The sequence below is a fragment of the Armigeres subalbatus genome, chromosome 1, assembly GCF_024139115.2.
Source record: "Armigeres subalbatus isolate Guangzhou_Male chromosome 1, GZ_Asu_2, whole genome shotgun sequence".
NCBI classification, from domain to species: Eukaryota; Metazoa; Arthropoda; class Insecta; order Diptera; family Culicidae; genus Armigeres; species Armigeres subalbatus.
The window spans coordinates 117,755,163-117,775,194 of record NC_085139.1 but is presented as its reverse complement, the minus strand read 5'-3'; the positions used below and the strand labels follow the sequence as shown (position 1 = coordinate 117,775,194).

The following is a 20,032-nucleotide window of genomic DNA, read 5'->3' as shown; positions in this document are numbered from 1 at the left end:
TAACGGAATCAACCGATTGCCAGCCGTTCTTAGGGATCCTATAATAAAGAGATATGCGAAAGCGTCTGGAAAAGTGTGTGCATATCTTTCATTATAGCATCCCTAGTGGTTCTCCTTAGCCGTGCGGTAAAACGCGCGGCTACAAAGCAATACCATGATGAGGGTGGCTGGGTTCGATTCCCGGTGCCAGTCTAGGCAATTTTCGGACTAAAAATTGTCTCGACTTCCCTGGGCATAAAATTATCATCGTGTTAGCCTCATGATATACGAATGCAAAAATGGTAACCTGGCTTAGAAACCTCGCAGTTTAATAACTGTGGAAATGCTTGATGAACACTAAGCTGCGAGGCAGCTCTGTCCCAGTGTGGGGATGTAATGCCAATAAGAAGAAGTGGTTCACATTTGCATACCGTTGATACCACATACATAAGATAAGGTACTAATTACCGATGTCTCCATCAGTTTCAAATAAAACATTTGGTTTGCGGCCTCCTTCTTATTGTAACTTTATTAGGTGTATAGCAATCTTCACTAACTGTTTCGAACATATGTATTCTTTTCATTACTTCAACATTCTTTCCATCTTTCATTTTATTCTCAATCGTCTTCCAACAAGTCACATTTTCATAGATTCAGTATATTATTGTTTCTTTATTGTTGGTATTGTTTGCTTCCTTGATTATTATGTAGGCTAAGTTTAGCAAAACAAATCTCCACTTCTGGTTCATTTATCTGTCTTTTAGCTATAACAATCCGCATTTAGTGCTGGGTATATAGTGAAAATGTATTGGACTACATATTTCAAAAGAAGTCTTTCGCACATTTACCAATATGATCAACCTAGGGTTATTACTAGTGAAATATGGACTCCAATAGTGTATTTTTAGCAGTGCTGTAATATTGAATCTGACTAAAATATACCCGTGAAACAATATCAAATTTCAGAAGCTGATTTTATAAATATGATCAAGGATGAACTTTTAGCGCTTGAGTGGTTCTACATACACGAGTAACACAATTTAAACTGATTTATGACTTGATTTATTCGTTCATACGTTGTGGATACTCGTCTCTGAGTTACTACAAGTGTAGTTCTTGGGATAACTAACTGCAATGCGTACCTTGTATATAAGAAAGATTGTATGACATTTCGCGGTAAAACATTCCGCGGTTAACCATTTCACGGTGCACCAGTTCTCGGTCAACCACTTCGCGTTCAGTATCATATCGCGGTATAACATTTCGCGGTTTATATTTTTTGGCGGTATACTATTCCGCGGTGAAACTTTTCGCGGTCAATATTGTCAGATTTTCTGGATATGACACACTGCGCGGCGTTTGTAGTGTTCCCAAATGGGTACTTGCACAAAACTTCACGCGGCGAATGACTGTCGAAAGGTACGGCCGCGCCAAAGGATACACCGCAATGCTATTCACCCATAAGAATCAAGTAAACGGGGTGCAGAAAGCGCGGCGGTACCTTTCATGAAGGGTTCGCCGCGTGCAATTTTTACAAAATCAGGCAATACCAATTTGCAGGTTTAATTTTACAAATGTTACAAGTAGTTCAATAAAAGCCTCAAAATTCACCTAATTATCATGTAAAGCGAATAATCATTGAGTTTACACCAGACTTATATAAATTCAAATCCCTACTAAATTTTTTTTAAGCAAAACAAATTTGCAAATACGACTACCGCCACCGCACCGGGGGTGACAATGGGTCTGGGAGTGAGAATTGGTCATCGCTTTCACCGGCGGTCTGAAGGTCGAAGAGCAAAATCGTCCAAAAAGATCTCTTACGTTTTAGTCTTCTTGCCTCCAGATGCATTCAATCCAATCTACAAGCATTCTAAGTGGTTAAAACAGTGACCCATTGTCACCCCCATTTGACCCATTGTCACCCCCGACGACGGTATGTGAAGAATGCGAAACAACACACTTCGCCTTATACCGGGCAAATGCAAACATTTAAAGGAAGCAAAACATAACATTTTGCTTTATACCGGGCAAATGCAAACATTTAAAGAAGAGGAAACAACACATTTTGTCTTATACCGGGCAAATGCGAACATTTGAAGAAGACAGCACATGGTATTTCGCCTAATACCGGCTAACATTTAAGGAAGATACCTTATTGCCTTATGAATAATTTTCAGTCATTCCATCTTCTAAGTTCTACCAGAATACCATAGCCTTTTAAGGTATTAAGGCAGCGACCTTTATCATATGAAATAGTGTATCTTGATGACAAAGTTTACACATCTAATTATCATTTTGACTTTTGAAAATAACATTAAATAATCCGTAAAAGGAAAGAGAAAAATACTTGAAAGGGAAACGCAATGAAAGAAACGGCCATATAAAGAAGAGAAAATTAAGAATTGGTAGAAAAGAATGGAAAACTCTTAAAAATATAAAAAAAAAGTTAAAAAGATAAGCTAAGCTTGAATACCGCGAAACGGGATACTGCCAAATTGTATAAACCGCGAAACAGATTACCGCCAAATGATACAGACCGCGAAATGGTAAACCGCGAAATGTCGGACAACCCACTTACCACCCATGCAGCTTCTGAAATAAGTGAGCGAGAAACGAACTTTTTTAGTCTAATTAAATATTACACCATTGGTACATATTTGATGGAAAAAAATGTTTTTTTCTTCTTTTTATAACTTCTTTCTTGAACTAATTTGTAATAACAATCTGACTAGAGTTAGAGGAGAAATAAACTCTTTTAACACTTGGTTTTGTATTATCTAAACAAATCAATACGCACTTTCAAATTTCGAAAATTTGATATGGCTGCAACCGATTTCAGTTTTCTATCACCTACGCATGTTTGCCCTTTATCTTCAATAAGATGTTTGTGGAATTGTCATATGGAAATGATTGATTTGAGAAGAATAAGATAGTTGTGTTAAATACATATTCGTCAGAATAAGCTCGGGAGTTTGTTAGTCTCAAAGATCTAGAATGGAATGTGCTTGTTTCAAATAGCGTGGTGCTTACTAGACTAGTTTTTAGGCAAGTTGTTTGAACGGAATGTTCGTAGTTTTGACTCTGAGTAAAACAACTTTTCGGTTTATCCTACATAAGAAGTGAATTAAGGTGTCTTGTTTCTTCACGACGCCCTGAACTTTTCATCCAAGTTGTAGAATAAGCCCCTGTACCAGTGTTGCGTTGATTGAGAAGACTATTGATTCGATTTGTAGAAAGGGGGTTGAACGGAAACGGTTCTACATAAAAACATCCTTAATATTTTTGAACTGTCGTACAGAAAGGTCCACTGGTAAATCGAACCGGTACTGCGTCAGACGATCGAGCGTTTTCAGTGCATCGCGAAATCCCGTGTTGGCAACATAGCTCCAGCTCGTGTAGTAAGAACTGATCAGCTCCTTGCATTGGTAAATCAGATAGAGCCATTGCGTGAGTTTTTGAGCGCTGCAAAGAGTGAAATAGAGATGAACGTTTCTATAAATGGTTACATAGAATTATTTAGTGTAGGGATCCTATAAAGAGAGATATGCGAAAGCGCCCGTTTTGAGCCAATTGAGCACCGAAAACTATCAAAATGTGAGCCAAACGAACATTGTTACTGTGAGGTGCATACAAAACTGGGCGTCCTACTCCTCGCGCATGATGGATAATGACGATGATGGCAGATTGATTGTATCAGCGTCATGGAACTACTTCGTCAAAACGTCAGTACGGCCAAGCTTCAAAGTAGTATCAGTATCCTCCAGTCAGTTCATATCCTGTCAGCAGTGAAGACACTTGGTAGTCCAAAGCTGTTCCGTATTGAGTGATTCCTCACACTAGTTAAGCATTTACAGTTACTGTTGCAGATTGAGATGTATTACGATTTTTATGAAATAGGGGCCTTTTTTAGCCGTGCGGTAAGATGCGCGGCTACAAACCAAGATCATGCTGAAGGCTGGGTTCGATTTTCGGTCCGGTCGAGGAAGTTTTCGGGTTGGGCATAAACGTATCATCGTGTTGGCGTCATGATATACAAATGCAGAAATGGTTAATTAGCTTAAAAACCTCACATTTAACAAATATGGAAGTGCTTAAGCGGAAAAGGCAGCATAGTAGATTGTTCTGGATCGTTTCCTGGTTTGTTTGCAAGGAAAAGTGCAAAGCAATTTTATATGCAAGCTGTACCAGAGGATTGCTGCTGGTCTTTCTTGTGTTTTAAAGGACAGCCTCACCCCGCAAATAATAATGGTATTATAATGCTCTTGAGAACAATGATTGAATTTTCAAATATCCTATGAAACCATAATAAAATACCAGTGTTACTGGGGCGAACTCATATTTATACCGATTATAATCACTAGACCACTTTATGATGGTTACAGCGAAATGCCTACTTTTTATAGTTTTAAATTCAACTGTAGTATTCTAAACGTTATTATTGATCTCTTAAGTACTTACTTCAGTGCGGCACATATAAAAGCTTTGAATTGTGAGTTGTAGCTTCTTTTGTATGGGTTATGTAGAGCGATGATTGTACCGATCGTACTCAACAGACTCTGAAATCACAGAAGTCAAGGGAATTTATTATTGTTTCGTTAGCTGGTTCTGGTTTCTTGATAGTATATACCTGTTTATTTGACTGTGGCCGTCCGTCAACCAAATCGAGATTGAAGCTCTCGGAGAGTTTCCTAGCGGGCGTAGAATTGTATCGGTCGCCGTTTTTGATATTGTAGTACAGTAGCAACAACTCCCAAGCATGCATTTCCGAGCTGACTGCGCCACTGTAATCCACCTCGTCGTCCTCGTCTTCTTCAAGTTGTGTGAACAGATTCATCTCAATAGGTTCTTCTTCGTCCACTGAATTTGAATGGCGCTTTGGAGGTGTGGTAGCCGCTTTATTCAAACCACCAGTACTTTTCCTTCTATCTCCGCCATAGAAACGCTCTTCGCCACCACCTTTCGGAAGTCCCTGGTTTTGATGGTCTCCACCGGAGAAGCAACCAGAAATGAATGGAACAAGACTTCCACTACTTTCTGCCAATCCTCTCAGGCCATGTTGCATCAATCCTTGGATAGTTTTGGACAGTTGTTTCCTCACCACCATGGTCAGTTCGAAGTTTTTACGACTGCTCCCAGTTCGAGGTTCTCCACACTCACTCGCTGTTTCCGATAGTTGGAAATCTTCTTGGGTACCCATAGCCAACGAAGTCACTTCCTGCACGTCCATTTCCAGCTTCGCTCGTATGTCACCCCAACAGTTCTCTTTCGATCTTTTCATCATGTTTCGCTGGAAGCTCTCCCGATTGCGTTCGCTGCCGCAATTAAACTGCGATAAGGCAAACATCTGCAATATCGTACTGGCTTTGTCCATGAGTCCAAACGCTTTGGTGTTGAATGTTTCTCGTTGCGGGCCGGGTTCGCGCTCACCGGCTTGGTTGTTTGCTTTCATTTCTTTGCTGCTGTGAGAAGAAATCGATCGCGATTTGGCCCGTTCCTGGGCTTCGGTGCGCTCGGCTGCTTCGGCTTTAGCTAGTTCTTGCTGTTGGTAGAAGCGCTTTTTGATTTCTTCTTTTTCGTTAGTCTGGAGGAAACTAATGAAGCGTTCCAGATCTTGAATCTGTGTCTTGAGCTGTGATACTAATTGCTCCTTCATTTTAAGCGGATTGACCAGTTGCTCGTCTAGGGCTGTATCAACTTGATTCCTTAGATCCTCAGTCGTTAACTGTGGTAAATCAAGCTCATTCAGGTTCAGGTTGATTTTGTTCTTGATCTCATCAATAATGACTTTTTGCTTCTCGAGAAGGATGGTATGGGGAAGAATGCCACCTCCGGATTCGTAGGCATACTTTTCTAAATCAATCAGTTGGGTTTTGAGCTGGTCTATCAATGCATGTTGCTTTTCACGGAGATGTTCGACCGACTCGGGACTTCTGTCCAAATCTGCGACAATTTCTGGAATGTTCCTTTTTATCGGGTCTTGTTGCATCTCTGGTATACCCAAGAAGGCGAACTCTTCAAGATTTTTCAAAAGGTTGTCGCGTTCTTCTGGAGGCGCTTCTACTATTTGACGTAGTCTTAGCTGAACCTGGGCAAAGTGTGATGTGAGTGCTATCAGGTTTGATGACAATGCCTCGTGTTCGTCCTCCAGTGACCGTAGTCTTTCGCAGTCTTCGGTGCCTTCGTCGTTTCCAACGGCACCAACTTCATTGGTGCTTTCATCTGACAGCATGTTGTTCGATTCGGAACTGAAGGCTGAATCGAAATCAAACTCGTCGTCGGATACGGTTTTTCGAAACATCTGTTCGTTCTCTACAAAGAGCATTCCGGATTGCAAGCGCGATTCTTCATTTTTCTGCGAACAATTCCCACTTAAATTATGTGAGACATTGTCGTTACATTCGCTGATTTCAATTTCGCTGATCATTTTCACATTATTTTTTAGTCACTGCAAGACAGTTGGGTATAATATGCGATAGAGCATACTCATCATCGTCCCACGCAGACTGCATGCTTTCTTATTGCTGTGGATGTACCCTTCACATTATCTAGCGATATAAAGTCTTGTTGAGGGTGAAAGCTAGAATTGTAAAAAAAAATCATTGTCAGAAATGTCATAATTTATTGAAAATGGAAAATGTACAATATACATATACATTAACTTTCAAAGTATGAATCATCAAAGTATAATCATCCGACGTCCAATTCATTGCTCTCTGGATAGGGATTGAATCTACGTCCACGACCCGTGAATTAAAATCGTAAAAACTCAATACCTTTGCTCCCAAGAAACATTTTAAGTTTTATAACGCTCTTGAAGACCATAATTTACTCTTCAAGAGTGTTATAAAACCAGCATAAAACCAAAATGTTACTAGGGCTGGGCGGTGGATTCAACCGGGAGTACTAAAGAGCATACACAAAATATCGCAAATATCACACATACATCGCATCTTGATATGACGGGGTTCTTCAATTTGTGTGGAAGATTCGTCTTTCAACATATCTACTCTGTACTTCAACGGTGGATTTCCCTTGGTACTTATCTTTGATCATCGAACCTCCACTACATGCTCCTCATGTATTGAATCTGCGTCGTTATTAATGTCGAAGTCATCATTAGCTTCAAATTCGTTCGCGTCTTCAAATAACGTATCATTTTCGTCTGATTCGTCTTGCATCTGATCTTTACTGCCGGTACTTTCATATCAGTCCCATATTTTCGCATACTGAGATAATAGCCGATGAAGTCTCAAAACGAATTTTCCATGCGAAACTTTAAAAAAATCTAATAAATTCAAACGTTCTGCGATCCGGTTGAAATTTTGCAGAGTCATTCCTCATTCAATGAGTTAATGCAAAACGATTCAAATCAATCGAAAAATAATTGAATTTTGAGCAATCCACTTATGTAAATTCTTAATGGGACTGATATGCGGGTACATTCAATATAGGACAAGGTTGGTTTGGTATTTTTTCACATTTCTCCCGAACAAAGTCTCATTTTTTATCATGTTATGTGGAAGTATAATAAAATTTAATGCTATTCGCGGTGTTAACTCGAAAGTGACGAAAACCGAAGTGGGACTGATATGCGAGTAGCGGCAGTTTATTATTAGTTAAAGTATCAATCTGCTGCGGTATCTCCTGAACGTCACTATCTTGGAAATCGTATTCAACAATATTTGAATCTTCTTCCGGTGGAGCAAATATGTTCTGTTCTTCTTCCGTCAAGAATCTCAGGTCATCTCATACGCTTTCGGCTTCAGCTTTGTACGATTTGCTTTTGGAATGTGTACGTATGGTTTTACAGCAAACACGTGAAGCCTTGATAGATCCTGTTTGTATCCATTCACAGATTCGTACGGTGTCATCGTCTTGGGTCTTGTTGGTAAAACATTTTGAAGATAATTTGCTGTGCTTATAGCTTCTCCCCAGTACTGGTAATCCGTTTTCGCATCTAATAACATGCATCGCCAACCCTGCAAAGATGGTGTTCGCTTCCGATCCGGCAGGTACGAGACGGCGTGGAGCGCAGCGAGCGAGATGGGCAGACCAGGTGCAAAACGACTTGGCGAGCGTGGGGCGTATCCGAGGATGGAAAGAGAAATTGTTGATTCAGTGTTATCTGTTTAGATGTAAACTAAATAAATGAAATGAAATGAACATGCATCGCCGCGCCATATCCATACATGTCTATTTTTACGTTCCGCTACACTGTTCTGTTCTGGGGTATATGCCGTAGTAAATTGTTGTATCATGCCGAATTGCTTACATAAATCATCAACACGACCGTTACAAATTCGCCTCCTTGATCCGATCTTAACATTTTCGGGGTACTTCAAGGGGTACTTACATATTGCGTCTTCATCAATCGGGCATAATGATCAATGCAATCAACTGTATCTGATTTGTTGCGCAGGAAATAAATCAACGAATAACGACTATGATCGTCGATGAATGTCAGAAAATACCTACAACCACCAGTCTTCGTTTTCATCGGTCCACACAGGTCGCTGTGTACGAGATCCATGATTGTTTTAAATTTCTGCTTTGCTTTGGAAACGGTTTTCTTGTCATCTTCCCTTCTATGCAGCATTCACAAATTGCCTTGATACCACATGGATGAATCTTGATACCGTTCACTAGCTTATGTCTTTCTGCTTCCAAAATTGCCTCAGGATCACGATGTCCTAAACGTCTGTGCCACTAGTGATTATGACTTCTGGTTGTTGCTACAACTGAGCTGCGTTCTAATTTCAACTCATATAACCCATTTTTCAGTAAAGCTTCAGCCACTATACAGTCAAACCTCCATGAGTCGATGTTCTATGACTCGATATCGACTCATGGAAGCAAATTATGCCATACTAAAAAAATATTTCTGGGTTACTGAGATGGTCCCTTCAAACAGCTTTCCAAGGATTTTCTTCTCCACTCCTCGATATTTCCATGAGTCGATGGTCCCTTCAATATCGACTCATGGAGGTTTCACTGTATGTCATTCACTTGACACTATACAGCCAGCCTTGTTGAAACTTACATTAGCGGATTTCTTTATCAAACAGCCAACGGACAATCGCTCCATATCGTAGAAATGCTGCTCGATATCTTCACCGTCTATGAACCGCATTTCGCACAGCTGATAAAACAGTCCAACCTTCGCCGAAAGAGTAATCCGTTCATGATGACGTTGTAGATGCTCCCAGGCTTGTTTCGCTGAAGTAGTGTTCCGGATAAGAACATGTTGTTGTTGTTCCACTAGCAGCCCGATAGTCGCACTCGCCTTTTGATCTCCCGCTTTCCAAGCAGCAACTACTGCAGAATTTCCTGGGTTCCCTTCCGTTGGCGCTATTTCCGCTGGCGGTCGTCCTGGGTCTACGAAACGCCAGGTCCTCCTTCACCAAAAGCAGTTCAATGGTAAATTGCCAGCTGCCGTAGTTTTGGTTGTTCAGCTTTTCAACTCCGAGACTATCCATCTTCAATTCTTCTGGGCCAATAACCAATTGAAATTATACGTCTGTCTTTAACAGTGGTTGACAAATTAATGAAGATTTCATTGATTCAAGTTACTATGATTATTTTGCTATGATAACATGTTGCTATGATCAATGTTCAATAGGCTAACTAATGGCAAATCCCATAACATGAATTGCACAGCCTACCTGGATAGGGCTGCTACAGCACCAATACTTATAGATCAGTGCATGATGACGTAGGTTGACAGTTCACAAAGCTTTTTCAACAAGACTTAGCCTCCGGCAAAGCTTCCGATAAAATTGTTTCGCCATTTTATCCGCTGTAGATGTCCTTTGCGATTGATTTCATACTGAATGCAAAGAATATCACTGAAATATTCGGATCACAGCAATTTTAAACTAAAAATATGAATTTTAATTTTCCCCTCATCGATTTTTCTTCTAACACTTTGTAAACAAGCTCTGTGAACTGTCAAAATAAGTGAGGTTAAGTTAGAGTTTGCATTGGTCTATTACCTGAGACTTATTACTTTACCAATATATCAATATGTAGGTAATACAAACATAGATTTCGGAAATTACTTCAATTTAGACTGAATTTCAATTTTCTTCAAACGGAAAAATTAGAAACCGATGTGGCTTAGTAAATATTTACTAAAATGCCCCCGATTAATGCGATTTATTATCACATTCCAGCACAATATTTTTGTCTTATCTTTGGAAAAGTAACAAAAAATGCACCTTAGTGGAAATAATTATGAGATATACGGAAATTATAAATAACTTTCAGCAATCTCAGCCAACTTGAATACTTTACACGTAGCTCCTGGAATGCTCACAGATTTGCATATTTTCAGTAACGACAGAATTATCATAAACATTCGGAAATTCTTAGAGCACCTCCACGGGAGTCCCCATCTGGGTCCCTATCGCTATTTCCGGGCCCTTTATAGAGACCCACTTCTACACCGGCGGTATCTAAACGGGAATGTAAAATAAGAACGCAACTCAAAATTAGCCGTGAGTTTCCAAATTTAGCGCCCCATACTGGGTTGCTAAATTTCCATACAGAGTTGCTAAATATTTCGTGAAACGTCACTTTGGTATAGATAAAAAAATTGCAGAAAATCTGTTTTTCTTTTTCAAAACAATTCCGGCGTAAATAAAATAGCAAGGGAAATATTCAATTTTTTTGATCTAGCGCCCCAGTTCAACTCCGCGAAGAAGTAATTATACTAGTGGATCATGTATGATGAGGAGCGATGCGCACGGACGTCCGAAAGAGTCCGAAATTTTCATGGATTTTAGCTAAAGAAAATTTTACTGTTTTTCTTTAGCAAATTGTTCCAAGGAGGAGGTCTTCCAGGTGCTTCCAGGAATCCCTCAAAAGGTTGCTTGAGTGATTGTTCAGTATTTTCTTCAAGTTGTGCCGCCAGAAAATCTACCGCAAGTTTCTCTTTTCTGTCATTCATTTGAATATGATTTGCTTTGGAAATTCATCATAGGATCCCTGGAAGATTTCTCCGGGAGTTCCCAAGCAATCTTTGAGTTTTTTTTAAAGAATCTTTAGCAGTTGTCCCAGTTAAGTTTTAGGATTTCTTCCAGAATCTATCAGTTTTATTGGAACTACCCTATAATTTCTTTTGTGATTTCATTTGAAAACCAAAAAAAATCTTTGGATTCTTTCGGATGTTGTTACAAAATTCTTCAGAGAAAAAAATGTGGAAGCATTCCTGCAGGATTTTGTCTAGTCAAGAGATTACTGTAGGAAAACATGAGGAATTGCAGGAGGAATTGAGGAATTTCTTTGACAGCAAGTAGTATAAATCCCCGAAGAAAATTTCCAGGAGGAAGGAAGTCCAGAAGGAATAATGTCGAAAAAAAAATGAGAAAAGTATTATGACGGATCTCCAGTTAGCCTTATAAGGGCCCCCCCAATGATGTGCGCAGCGGCGCGTTTTGACAGTTAACCCATGTATTATATTTTCTGTCAAAACCTGCCGCTGCGCTCACCATTCTGAATGGCCCATTACGAGCAAAGCGTAGAATTGCCCTCCGGATTCCCGATTCTGTTGTTTTCAAGTGGGCTTGAAGTAGCTCGAAGTTTCGCCCTGTCCTGCTCATGCCCATTTGTTGACAAAAAAGAACGAGCAGGACGGGAACAACTTTGAGCTACTCCGAGCTGCTCATTGGACAGCACTAATGACAAGTTGTAATCGACACAGATCTGCATTTCTATTGTATGTTACTGTCCTGGAAAAATGTCTTGTTTTAAAAGCTTCACTATCAAGATTAAGTTACACAGCATAAACACGACCTATTTGCCCTTTAATCTTTTTACTTGGAGCATTTACATTCATTTTAGTGTAACAATGCTTGATCACGATGACTATTTTCGCATTGCTTTAGGAACACCCTAGTGCAAAATGCAAGAAGAAAATTTTCTCGGGTCTTTCATTGCGACGAGTTTTTGTCCGATACGCATCACCATATGCGTTTGAATTTTGCGCCTCACGATCACTTCCGGTGTGTTTCTGTAACAGTACTAATGGCGCGCTTTGGTGACTTACTAATAGGGATGTATATTTTGTGGAAAAACTAAGGTTTTCCTGCTTTTTATAAGGAATATTTTCCACCACGAAAACAACACTGATGGTAATGGAAAACTCACGAATTATTGACGTTTTCCACGGTTTTCCTTTTACAATGTGTTTCATGCGCCCTGTCGGAAAGTGCATTACGCGAGCGGTGGCGCTCAGAGAGATAGAGGATGGTGGGTGTTCTCTCTTGGGTACTCACATTGATGCGTATGCGTGTCATGCTGTCGTGTTTATGTTTACCTTTTGAAAGGACAGGACGAACAAACAGATCCAGATCGCATAATTCCAAAAAGATGAAAGTTTTGATTATAATATAAGTTCATTCAAAGTTACATTTTCACGTATAATGACTTTACTTCACTAGAAATAATGAAAATAGAACAAATTTGCCGTATGTGTTCTTCGGAAAAGACTCGTATCCGACCGATCTTCAAGGCGTACAAACGCGAGAGGCTGCTCACCATCATAAAGGATGTAGTTCAGATCGAAGTGTCTGAGGGTGACGGTCTTCCGTGGAACATTTGCAAACCCTGTGCCACCACGCTGATACGGATCCAGGATAATTTGGAGGAATTTCGGGAGAACGACCGCCATCTGCGAAGTAGGCTTCTGGGCAATAATACCGAGACGAAGCCGACTATAGCTTTGGAGAATGGGCTTTCCTTACCCTCGAGGTAAATAATACAATAAATTTATATCGAATTGTTATTTAATTCTATGTTTTTAATAATTGAAGGATTCAATCAAGTGATGTTGAAAACGTGCTCATTGTAGAACTCGAATATGAAATTAACTTGGGGGTTTCTTTAATTGAGATAAATATGGGACTGTCGGCTTCAGTTAGCCTTGCGAGCAAATAATACACCCACGTGGTTTGATTTTAGTTAATTGATGTAGAAGATGTAGAGATGTGGCCTCGAACTGTGTATTGTTGTGACAAATTGTTGATTAAATGTTAACTGTTTTAGATGCAAGCTAACTGAATGAATGAGCTGCATAAAAAACTGGGTGTGTATATCGCTAAAAAACAACTGTCGGGAAGTGCCTACACTGGGGTCGCCTAGGTTGGATTTTGTCAATTTTCTCGTGGTGTCAACTCAATGATTTGATAAATCCTATAGCCAGGTACGTTCTTCATGGTACATCTTTCTATAGGAATATCGACCATTCTCGATTCATTCTAAATTTGCTCATTCACTTCATTTCATTACTCTTAGATAAATGGATTTCTCCAAAATTCATGAGCATAAAATGCTCATAATAATCTGAACACGTAGATTTGTCACAAATAGTGTTCCTTCAGGTGTATTCGATATGTGCTGGCGATCATTGGGTTATTTACTTCACTTACTTCTTGGCTAATTTACTTCACAAAAAATTCAATTTATGCCATCGGGATTCGATATTACAAGACATAATTATTTCCATTACCAGCATTTCCCAAATGGCCATACATGAAGATACAGATGTTAGTCGTATCTCTCAAACGGATGTAAACGAGGGCAGCTATAAAAATACCAACGAAGTCGGTATGGAGCAAACTTCTTGCAAATATCAGTCCAAAGATGTTGCTATACCTGATGAAACTGCAGAAGTCTGTAAACTTGCTCACAACATTGATGCAACAACAAAAATTGAATCTGATCAATTTAATTCAGTTTCTCGTGAGTCGGATGACAATTCTCCAGAAGATTATAAAATTGAAGCTTTACAGATCGAACTTGATGATGAGGTGCTGACAGACAAGACAGATCTAAATGACGATAATAATACCGATGATTACATACCATCGGGTGAAGTTATTTGTAATAAAAACAATCTTCCCAATTCCCAATCAAAAGAAAAATTTTCTGGCGAAGAAATTCGAGCTCGTCGAAGGCTACGTGCGAATAAAACTGTTAAGACACATTTAGGAATTGCAAAGTCCACCAAAAGTCCAAAGTTTGAATGCGACGATTCTAATCGACCGAAAATGAATGATCACAAATGTTATATTTGTCGTAGTCAATCTTTGGGATCGGCAAAAGCCTTATTAGAGCATCTGACGACTCACTTGGATCGCACGCCGTACACCTGCACGGATTGTATAATGGAAACAGTGGTTGTGAAAAGTGTGCGATCGCTCAATTATCACTTGAAAATGCACGCCCAGCCCATGAAGTGTCAATACTGCGACCGTCGCTACTGTGATGATCGAGCCAGAGATCACCATGTCAAGACATTTCATTTAGGGGAAAGTGCTCCCTGTGCCTCAAAATGCAACGAGTGCGGGAAGGTGTGCAAGTCGATATCGGCCCTCAAAAGCCACATGCGTGATCACCGACTGAACCTGGCTTGCGATCACTGCGATAGAGTATTCCACCGTAGGAGTAAATTGAAGGACCATATAGCAAGGGTACATGAAAAAGCCCAGCGTTTTGAGTGCAATATATGCAATAGAGTAGTGCATTCCTTGGATAGTTACAACTCACACCTGAAAATGCATACGAACGAGAAAACCTATGAATGCGATCTCTGCCCGATGAGGTTCTACACGGCGGGTAATTTGGGCCTGCATAAGAAGATTCACTCTACTAATGCAAATTACAAACCACACAAAGACTGGAGCGGCCACTACACCGTAAGCCAAGAACCTGGGCAAGATAAAGTCTACACGTGCAAACTTTGTGGAAAGTCATACACAAGAACCGTTATGAAGATCAACAATCACCTGAAGAATCACTTCAAAGATATCAAATGCGATCGCTGTGAGCTGAAATTTGTGAACGAATCCCAGTTGAAGGTACACTACGTGGTTCACACCGGAATTCGGCAGCACAAATGTAGCTTCTGTGGGAAGGATTTCCTGCATAAGAACAATTTAACCCAACATTTGAAACTGCATCGCAATGAGCAGAATTACGCCTGCGAGTTCTGCGGCAAGTTGTTCACCTACAAAGAGGGGATGAAGGCACACATCCGCAATCATCACCTGCGGGACAGTCCGTACGAGTGCACCCGATGCCGGAGAAAGTTCGTGGACAATGCATCGCTGGATAGACATGTTACGGCGGAACATGAACCTCCACCACAGCAGATTAATCTTGGACCGCCACCGCTTATGGGGACCATGTCGGTGTCAATGGTTCCTAATTTCGAGACCAATTCGGGTATGAATGTAGCTAATAAATAAAGCAATTTTTGTATAGGGTTCCACAAATATTTTGTGTTATAGGTATCCATTCATATTATAGAGAAATGCCTTCTATCTTTTTGAAAAAATGCATTAAAATTAATTCCGTTGGGAGGACTTACTGGGATGGGACGTACCTTTAGGATTCCAAGGGATTGAATGGTTCAATTGGAGTGTAGAAATTCTATTTATTTTGAAGCAAGATTCCCGTATTTGGTTAGTCAGTAGTAGATTGTTCGGTTGAAAAAAATATTACCCTTATTTGATAATTTCAGTTCTGAGGTACAACCTATTTGGACGTAAATATTATTTTTACCTATTCTTTTTAGTGACATTTAATTACACATTTGCGTTGAGGTTATTTTTAACTTGGAGCAATTCAACTTCAAATTTCATCGTATCATTGGTTTCATCTGCATCCAGTGGGCTATCGCCGAATATGAACTCGTCTGCTGCGTCATTTTCGTCCTGACTTGTCCTACCGCTTTCAGGTTCACTCCATTGTCCGGAATCAGCCCCCGCCCCTTCCGAACGGTGCAACTGAAGATGCATTTCAAACTTTTTATCGGTGGCGAACCGTTTCCGACAGTATGTGCACTTTTTCAACACAATGTGGAGCCGTTTGTGTTGGTACAGTGTTACTTTAGACTTGAGAACTGCACCGCAGATATCACAGCTGTGACTTGTTTCCCCATGATCGTTCACGATGTGCTGATGGAGATCGACCTGTGGAGAATGCACATGTTGCGGGTGTTGTGAAATAATATTTTTGCACTTTACCTTGTTTTCGTAAAATTTATCACATTGTGGACATGACCAAGTTTGGATTGTGGGACTTGGTTGTACGCTGGGGGTTTTAAGTTTCTCAATTGGTTCGACCAAGTTTCGTTGCCTCTCGTGATTCTTTTGCTGTTCAATGCTGCCAAAAAATTTGACCGCGTTGTCGTTAGCAGCTAGAATGAAACATAATACGAATTGTTTTATACGATTCCATATTTTTTTTAGTATTTTCAATAAACTTACGACGTTCAACAAGTTCTTTCATATTAGAGGATGCAGGTTGCAAATCGTATTCTTGTTCCCCGCAAATGGAGTCAGGTGTTTCAGTTTTCACGATATCCACCTCTTCAATTTTTACATCGTCAATGATAGGCGCCGTTTGACTCATAGCATCCTGATCAGGTGGGTTCTCGTTGAGATGGACATGAGGTTGAACGAACTCGCGATAGAAAAATCGTATGATTCGCTCCTCTCGTGTGAGACTACGTATGTCTCCTTGAATTCGTACTCTCAAATTACTATCGATCAAGTCGTACGCCTCGTAGATTTTATCGATACTAATGACAGCATGATCATGCGGAGGTTGCGGTTCCTGTTCCTTAATCGGTTCTGGTTCCGGTTCCGGTTCCTTAAACGTTTCACATAGTGTTAGCACGTCGAATGGTTCTTCTGACGATTCATCGAGCTGCGTTATGACTTCCGGTGTAGGAATAGGATAATCACTGTAGTCTACGGCTTCCACATCGAAGGGGAACAGACCGCAAGCCCTGAAGCCATTATGAATTGCACCCGTCGTAATAACTTGCTTCACAGTAGAATTCAGAATAGCTCCGAAATACTGCAATGTATGCGTTTGATGTCGATTTTTCAGACGCCATGTCTTCAGTGAGTTTTCCCACTCCATTCTCAGTTCATTTGCCATGCCTAAGCTGGCAGGTCGTGTTACATTTTTGGTGCTTGTTAAGCGGTATGACGATACGAGTATTATTCCTAATGAACGACACAAGTTCTCTACTTCTGCCACATGAGACAAAGCGTGTCCATCGACAAAGTATACAACAGGAAAAACAACGCCTTGTTTGACGAGGAATGGATGAAAAATATTCAATATATAATTTCGAAAAGTTTGCGTTTCCATCCAACGTTTACTGCTTCGCTCTATGCGCCAGCCTGCAGGGAGGTTACGCATACCAAAGTCAGGAGCGGCACGTTCAGTAGAAATGATAATATTCGGAGGGACTGTTATCCCGGAAGCTCCGAAGGTAAACATTACCGCAATGTCTGCTAAAGAATTCTCGGTAGTTGTAGTCGGCCGCTTGGAGTCGAGAGGTAATATGAATGTAATTTCATCTAGTATGAAAACTCTGGTTGGATCTGCTCGCACTTTGTGTAGATCCATCCGGGTGAACCAATCTTCTACTGATCTGAACCAATCACGGATGCTTTCGGCACTGGGCAAGAGCCCTGCCTTTGACGGTGTAAAGTCAGGATTGCGTTGTAAGAATAGGTCGCACCACTTTCGTCCTAAGAAAAAAAGAATATAAGAATTCGTGATACAATTGCAATTTTATAAATTCAATATCGATTTTTTGTAAGTTTGGGCTAGAAGACTATTAGGATTTATCAACAAGGCAAGACTTTCCAGAAGATATTAAGCAATTGCCGCCATATTGTGTTGAATATATTTATAGACTATAATTCATTTTCTCGTAATTAATTTATTGGCTTTTTTCGGTGATAATTATACTACTCAAAGCGAAAGGGAGTAGATGAAAGTAATGAAGATACAGATTCGATTGACACCGCAAGCGAGCGTTTTCATTCATTTTGACTTTGGTTTTTGGAACGGCGATTATGCTCTTATTTCAAACTGTAGCCAACAATTGTGCAAAAAGAAAAAAAAGATATTTTTTTTCCAGTAATGACATTAGGTATTTGAACAAAATATGTTGAATAAAAAGAGTAAAAGTTTCAGTATGAATTCCGCACAAAATTAAGAAATAAAAAGTAAAATGTGTACCATTGCCTCGAATAGAAGTTGAGCAAATCACACCTCCATCCAATTTAACTTGAATTCAAACGAAATTGAGCACTTGTCCCGAGATATTTTTCAAGTTCAATTCTCTTGCTCAAACTACATAACACGAAACGTGTAATAGACAAACATCAGTTCAACCCACCTGGTTGTGCGTTCTTGAATGCCGTTTCGCGCCCCGCCGACACCAGATAGTGGCTGACCTTTGATACACATTCGGCTCGTGTCATCAAGAATCCTCGGCTTTGCATATCCATCAGCCAGTCAGCTATATCTTGCTCTTCCGCCGGGGAGAGAACAGTGCCAGGTCCCGATGTGGTGCATTTTTTCCACCGACCACTTAGTCGGTATTTAAGTGTACCAATTGGAATACCAAACCGCTTGCTGGCCGCGTAGCAGGTCATCTGACCGGATTTGATGAATTCCAGGCATGAATCAAGTGTGTACTTCGTGTACGGTTTAATCGTATGGATTTTCGGGGTGTTGTCCATCCTGGCGACAAGAGAAAAAGATTTATTACTGTTGGGTAGGTAAATAAAAAAGCGTCGATAATTACCTCGATAATTATTTTCAGTTAGAAAGTCCCAAAAAATCAATATGAGTTTAAAAAATATACAAATTTCACGAATAGTTACGACTGAAAACAATAAGTTAGGAATTATTATAGGTACACATTGTACAGACTAAAGACTTTGTTTATGGTGTCAAAAATGGCGAACCGTGGGTGCTGCGTGAGTTACCAGAGCTGAGTTGCTCCAGTTTTGGCTTCATCATCATGGTAAAATAAATGAAATAAATTTCTCTTCATCAAACATGGGTTGCACAAAGCATAAAATAATTATTAAATTTTATAAGTCGTTGCTTCATACAACAATGTATATTTTGAAAGAATTTATTATAAAAACTGTGTTTTATTACCTTAAATTATCGGGACAAGTATCTCACGAAAAGTTTTTCAATGGACACTGAGCGAAAACAACCGTTGATAAATGCTCGATTTTTCCTTCATTTCACTCTGTAAATTCCCTCGGATAATTTTCCACAAATTATTTCGAACATTCATTTTGGAATTCTCCAGAAATTTCTCAAGGTTTTCTCCAGAAACTATTCCAGCAAATTGCTTTTTCAGGAGAAATGCACGATGGAATTTTTTTTGATAATCTGAAGGAGTTACTGAAAGATTTCATGAAGCAATTCCTATAGATGATATCTTGCATACATATTCCACATCGTAGCGCTGCAGGAGGTGCGTACCATCAACTGTGAATTGTGAAAAAACGCACTAGCTGAGAATAGCTTTTATCCATCTTTTTACGCAACAGTGCCATAATGCTTTGAATAACCCCTCTTGACACATGCTGTGTACACTATAATTTTGCAGTATAATTTTATTAAATGGATCTTAGCAATCTATGAGTAGGTAGTAAAAATTTTCAATGAAAACATTTAACTGTCATAATTTTCTTCGAGATGCGAGTATGCTCCAAAAATGGTAGAATATTCTAATCAATTTATCTTTAAATACTGAAAAGACAAAACACATTTTCATTTCTTTTACTTATTTCAGGTGTCCATGAAAAAGCAAGCTCGGCATGCTCCTGGTGTACATACAACACCATGCAAAATTATTTGCGTAAAGTTGTTTGTTCCGATCTTTCGCTAAATAATCTTCAGGATTTCGCCCAAGACCAGGGCGGTTTTGATGAATCATATCCAATAGTAATTGGAATGTAAAAGAAAAAGTTGTTTCCCACTTTTTGACCACATGATGTTCTCACCTAAATACAAGGTTGCAAATTAAATTATCCTTCTATAGGCTTGCGACTGAATTTAAAAGTGGGATTATTAATATCACATTAATTACCTTGGGTGGCAACCCGATAGACATTTACCTTTATTTCTCTGATGTACTCATATGCTGGGAGTGTTATATCAACAATTATCTGTCATTCACTTTAAGTGATATTCGACTGGTAATCGATTTTAA

At 39.7% G+C, this 20,032-nt stretch overlaps 3 protein-coding genes across 6 annotated transcripts; 1 reads left to right on the top strand and 2 right to left on the bottom strand.

The window, feature by feature from the left end:
* Positions 1–458: 458 nt before the first annotated feature.
* On the bottom strand, positions 459–12,144 carry LOC134205004 (RUN domain-containing protein 1). 2 transcript variants are annotated; one of them, XM_062679855.1, is made up of 4 exons: positions 12,029–12,144; positions 4,610–6,559; positions 4,441–4,538; positions 459–3,444 (listed from the first exon to the last, which is right to left on the bottom strand). In XM_062679855.1, the coding sequence occupies exons 2-4, from the start codon at positions 6,404–6,406 to the stop codon at positions 3,240–3,242; spliced, it is 2,100 nt and encodes a 699-aa protein (XP_062535839.1). In that variant the 5' UTR covers positions 6,407–6,559; positions 12,029–12,144; the 3' UTR covers positions 459–3,239. The 2 variants fall into 2 exon arrangements, with proteins under 2 accessions (XP_062535839.1, XP_062535840.1); XM_062679856.1 differs by lacking the exon at positions 12,029–12,144 and adding an exon at positions 8,458–8,697.
* A 143-nt stretch (positions 12,145–12,287) lies between these two features.
* Positions 12,288–15,307, top strand: LOC134205005 (zinc finger protein 37-like). 2 transcript variants are annotated; one of them, XM_062679858.1, is made up of 3 exons: positions 12,626–12,732; positions 13,027–13,183; positions 13,493–15,307. In XM_062679858.1, the coding sequence occupies exon 3, from the start codon at positions 13,503–13,505 to the stop codon at positions 15,228–15,230; it is 1,728 nt and encodes a 575-aa protein (XP_062535842.1). In that variant the 5' UTR covers positions 12,626–12,732; positions 13,027–13,183; positions 13,493–13,502; the 3' UTR covers positions 15,231–15,307. The 2 variants fall into 2 exon arrangements, with proteins under 2 accessions (XP_062535841.1, XP_062535842.1); XM_062679857.1 differs by lacking the exon at positions 13,027–13,183 and having other exon boundaries at positions 12,288–12,732.
* A 192-nt stretch (positions 15,308–15,499) lies between these two features.
* Positions 15,500–19,015, bottom strand: LOC134205003 (uncharacterized). 2 transcript variants are annotated; one of them, XM_062679854.1, is made up of 6 exons: positions 18,964–19,015; positions 18,602–18,682; positions 18,191–18,537; positions 16,254–17,534; positions 16,011–16,183; positions 15,500–15,956 (listed from the first exon to the last, which is right to left on the bottom strand). In XM_062679854.1, exons 3-6 carry the CDS (start codon positions 18,534–18,536, stop codon positions 15,570–15,572), a joined length of 2,187 nt encoding a protein of 728 aa, XP_062535838.1. In that variant the 5' UTR covers position 18,537; positions 18,602–18,682; positions 18,964–19,015; the 3' UTR covers positions 15,500–15,569. The 2 variants fall into 2 exon arrangements, with proteins under 2 accessions (XP_062535838.1, XP_062535837.1); XM_062679853.1 differs by lacking the exon at positions 18,964–19,015 and having other exon boundaries at positions 18,602–18,758.
* Positions 19,016–20,032: the final 1,017 nt, after the last annotated feature.

Bases quoted from the DNA above. Each gene is read 5' to 3' on its own strand.
- LOC134205004 (XM_062679855.1), bottom strand. From the start codon at position 6,406: ATGATCAGCGAAATTGAAATCAGCGAATGTAACGACAATGTCTCACAT. The intron at 4,539-4,609 runs GTATATACTATC...CTGTGATTTCAG, and splicing joins GGCCACAGTCAAATAAACAG to AGTCTGTTGAGTACGATCGG. The intron at 3,445-4,440 runs GTAAGTACTTAA...CACTCTTTGCAG, and splicing joins TTTATATGTGCCGCACTGAA to CGCTCAAAAACTCACGCAAT.
- LOC134205005 (XM_062679857.1), top strand. From the start codon at position 12,428: ATGAAAATAGAACAAATTTGCCGTATGTGTTCTTCGGAAAAGACTCGT. The intron at 12,733-13,492 runs GTAAATAATACA...TTCCATTACCAG, and splicing joins GGGCTTTCCTTACCCTCGAG to CATTTCCCAAATGGCCATAC.
- LOC134205003 (XM_062679854.1), bottom strand. From the start codon at position 18,536: ATGGACAACACCCCGAAAATCCATACGATTAAACCGTACACGAAGTAC. The intron at 17,535-18,190 runs GTGGGTTGAACT...TTTTTTTCTTAG, and splicing joins ATTCAAGAACGCACAACCAG to GACGAAAGTGGTGCGACCTA. The intron at 15,957-16,010 runs GTAAAGTGCAAA...CATTCTCCACAG, and splicing joins ATAAATTTTACGAAAACAAG to GTCGATCTCCATCAGCACAT.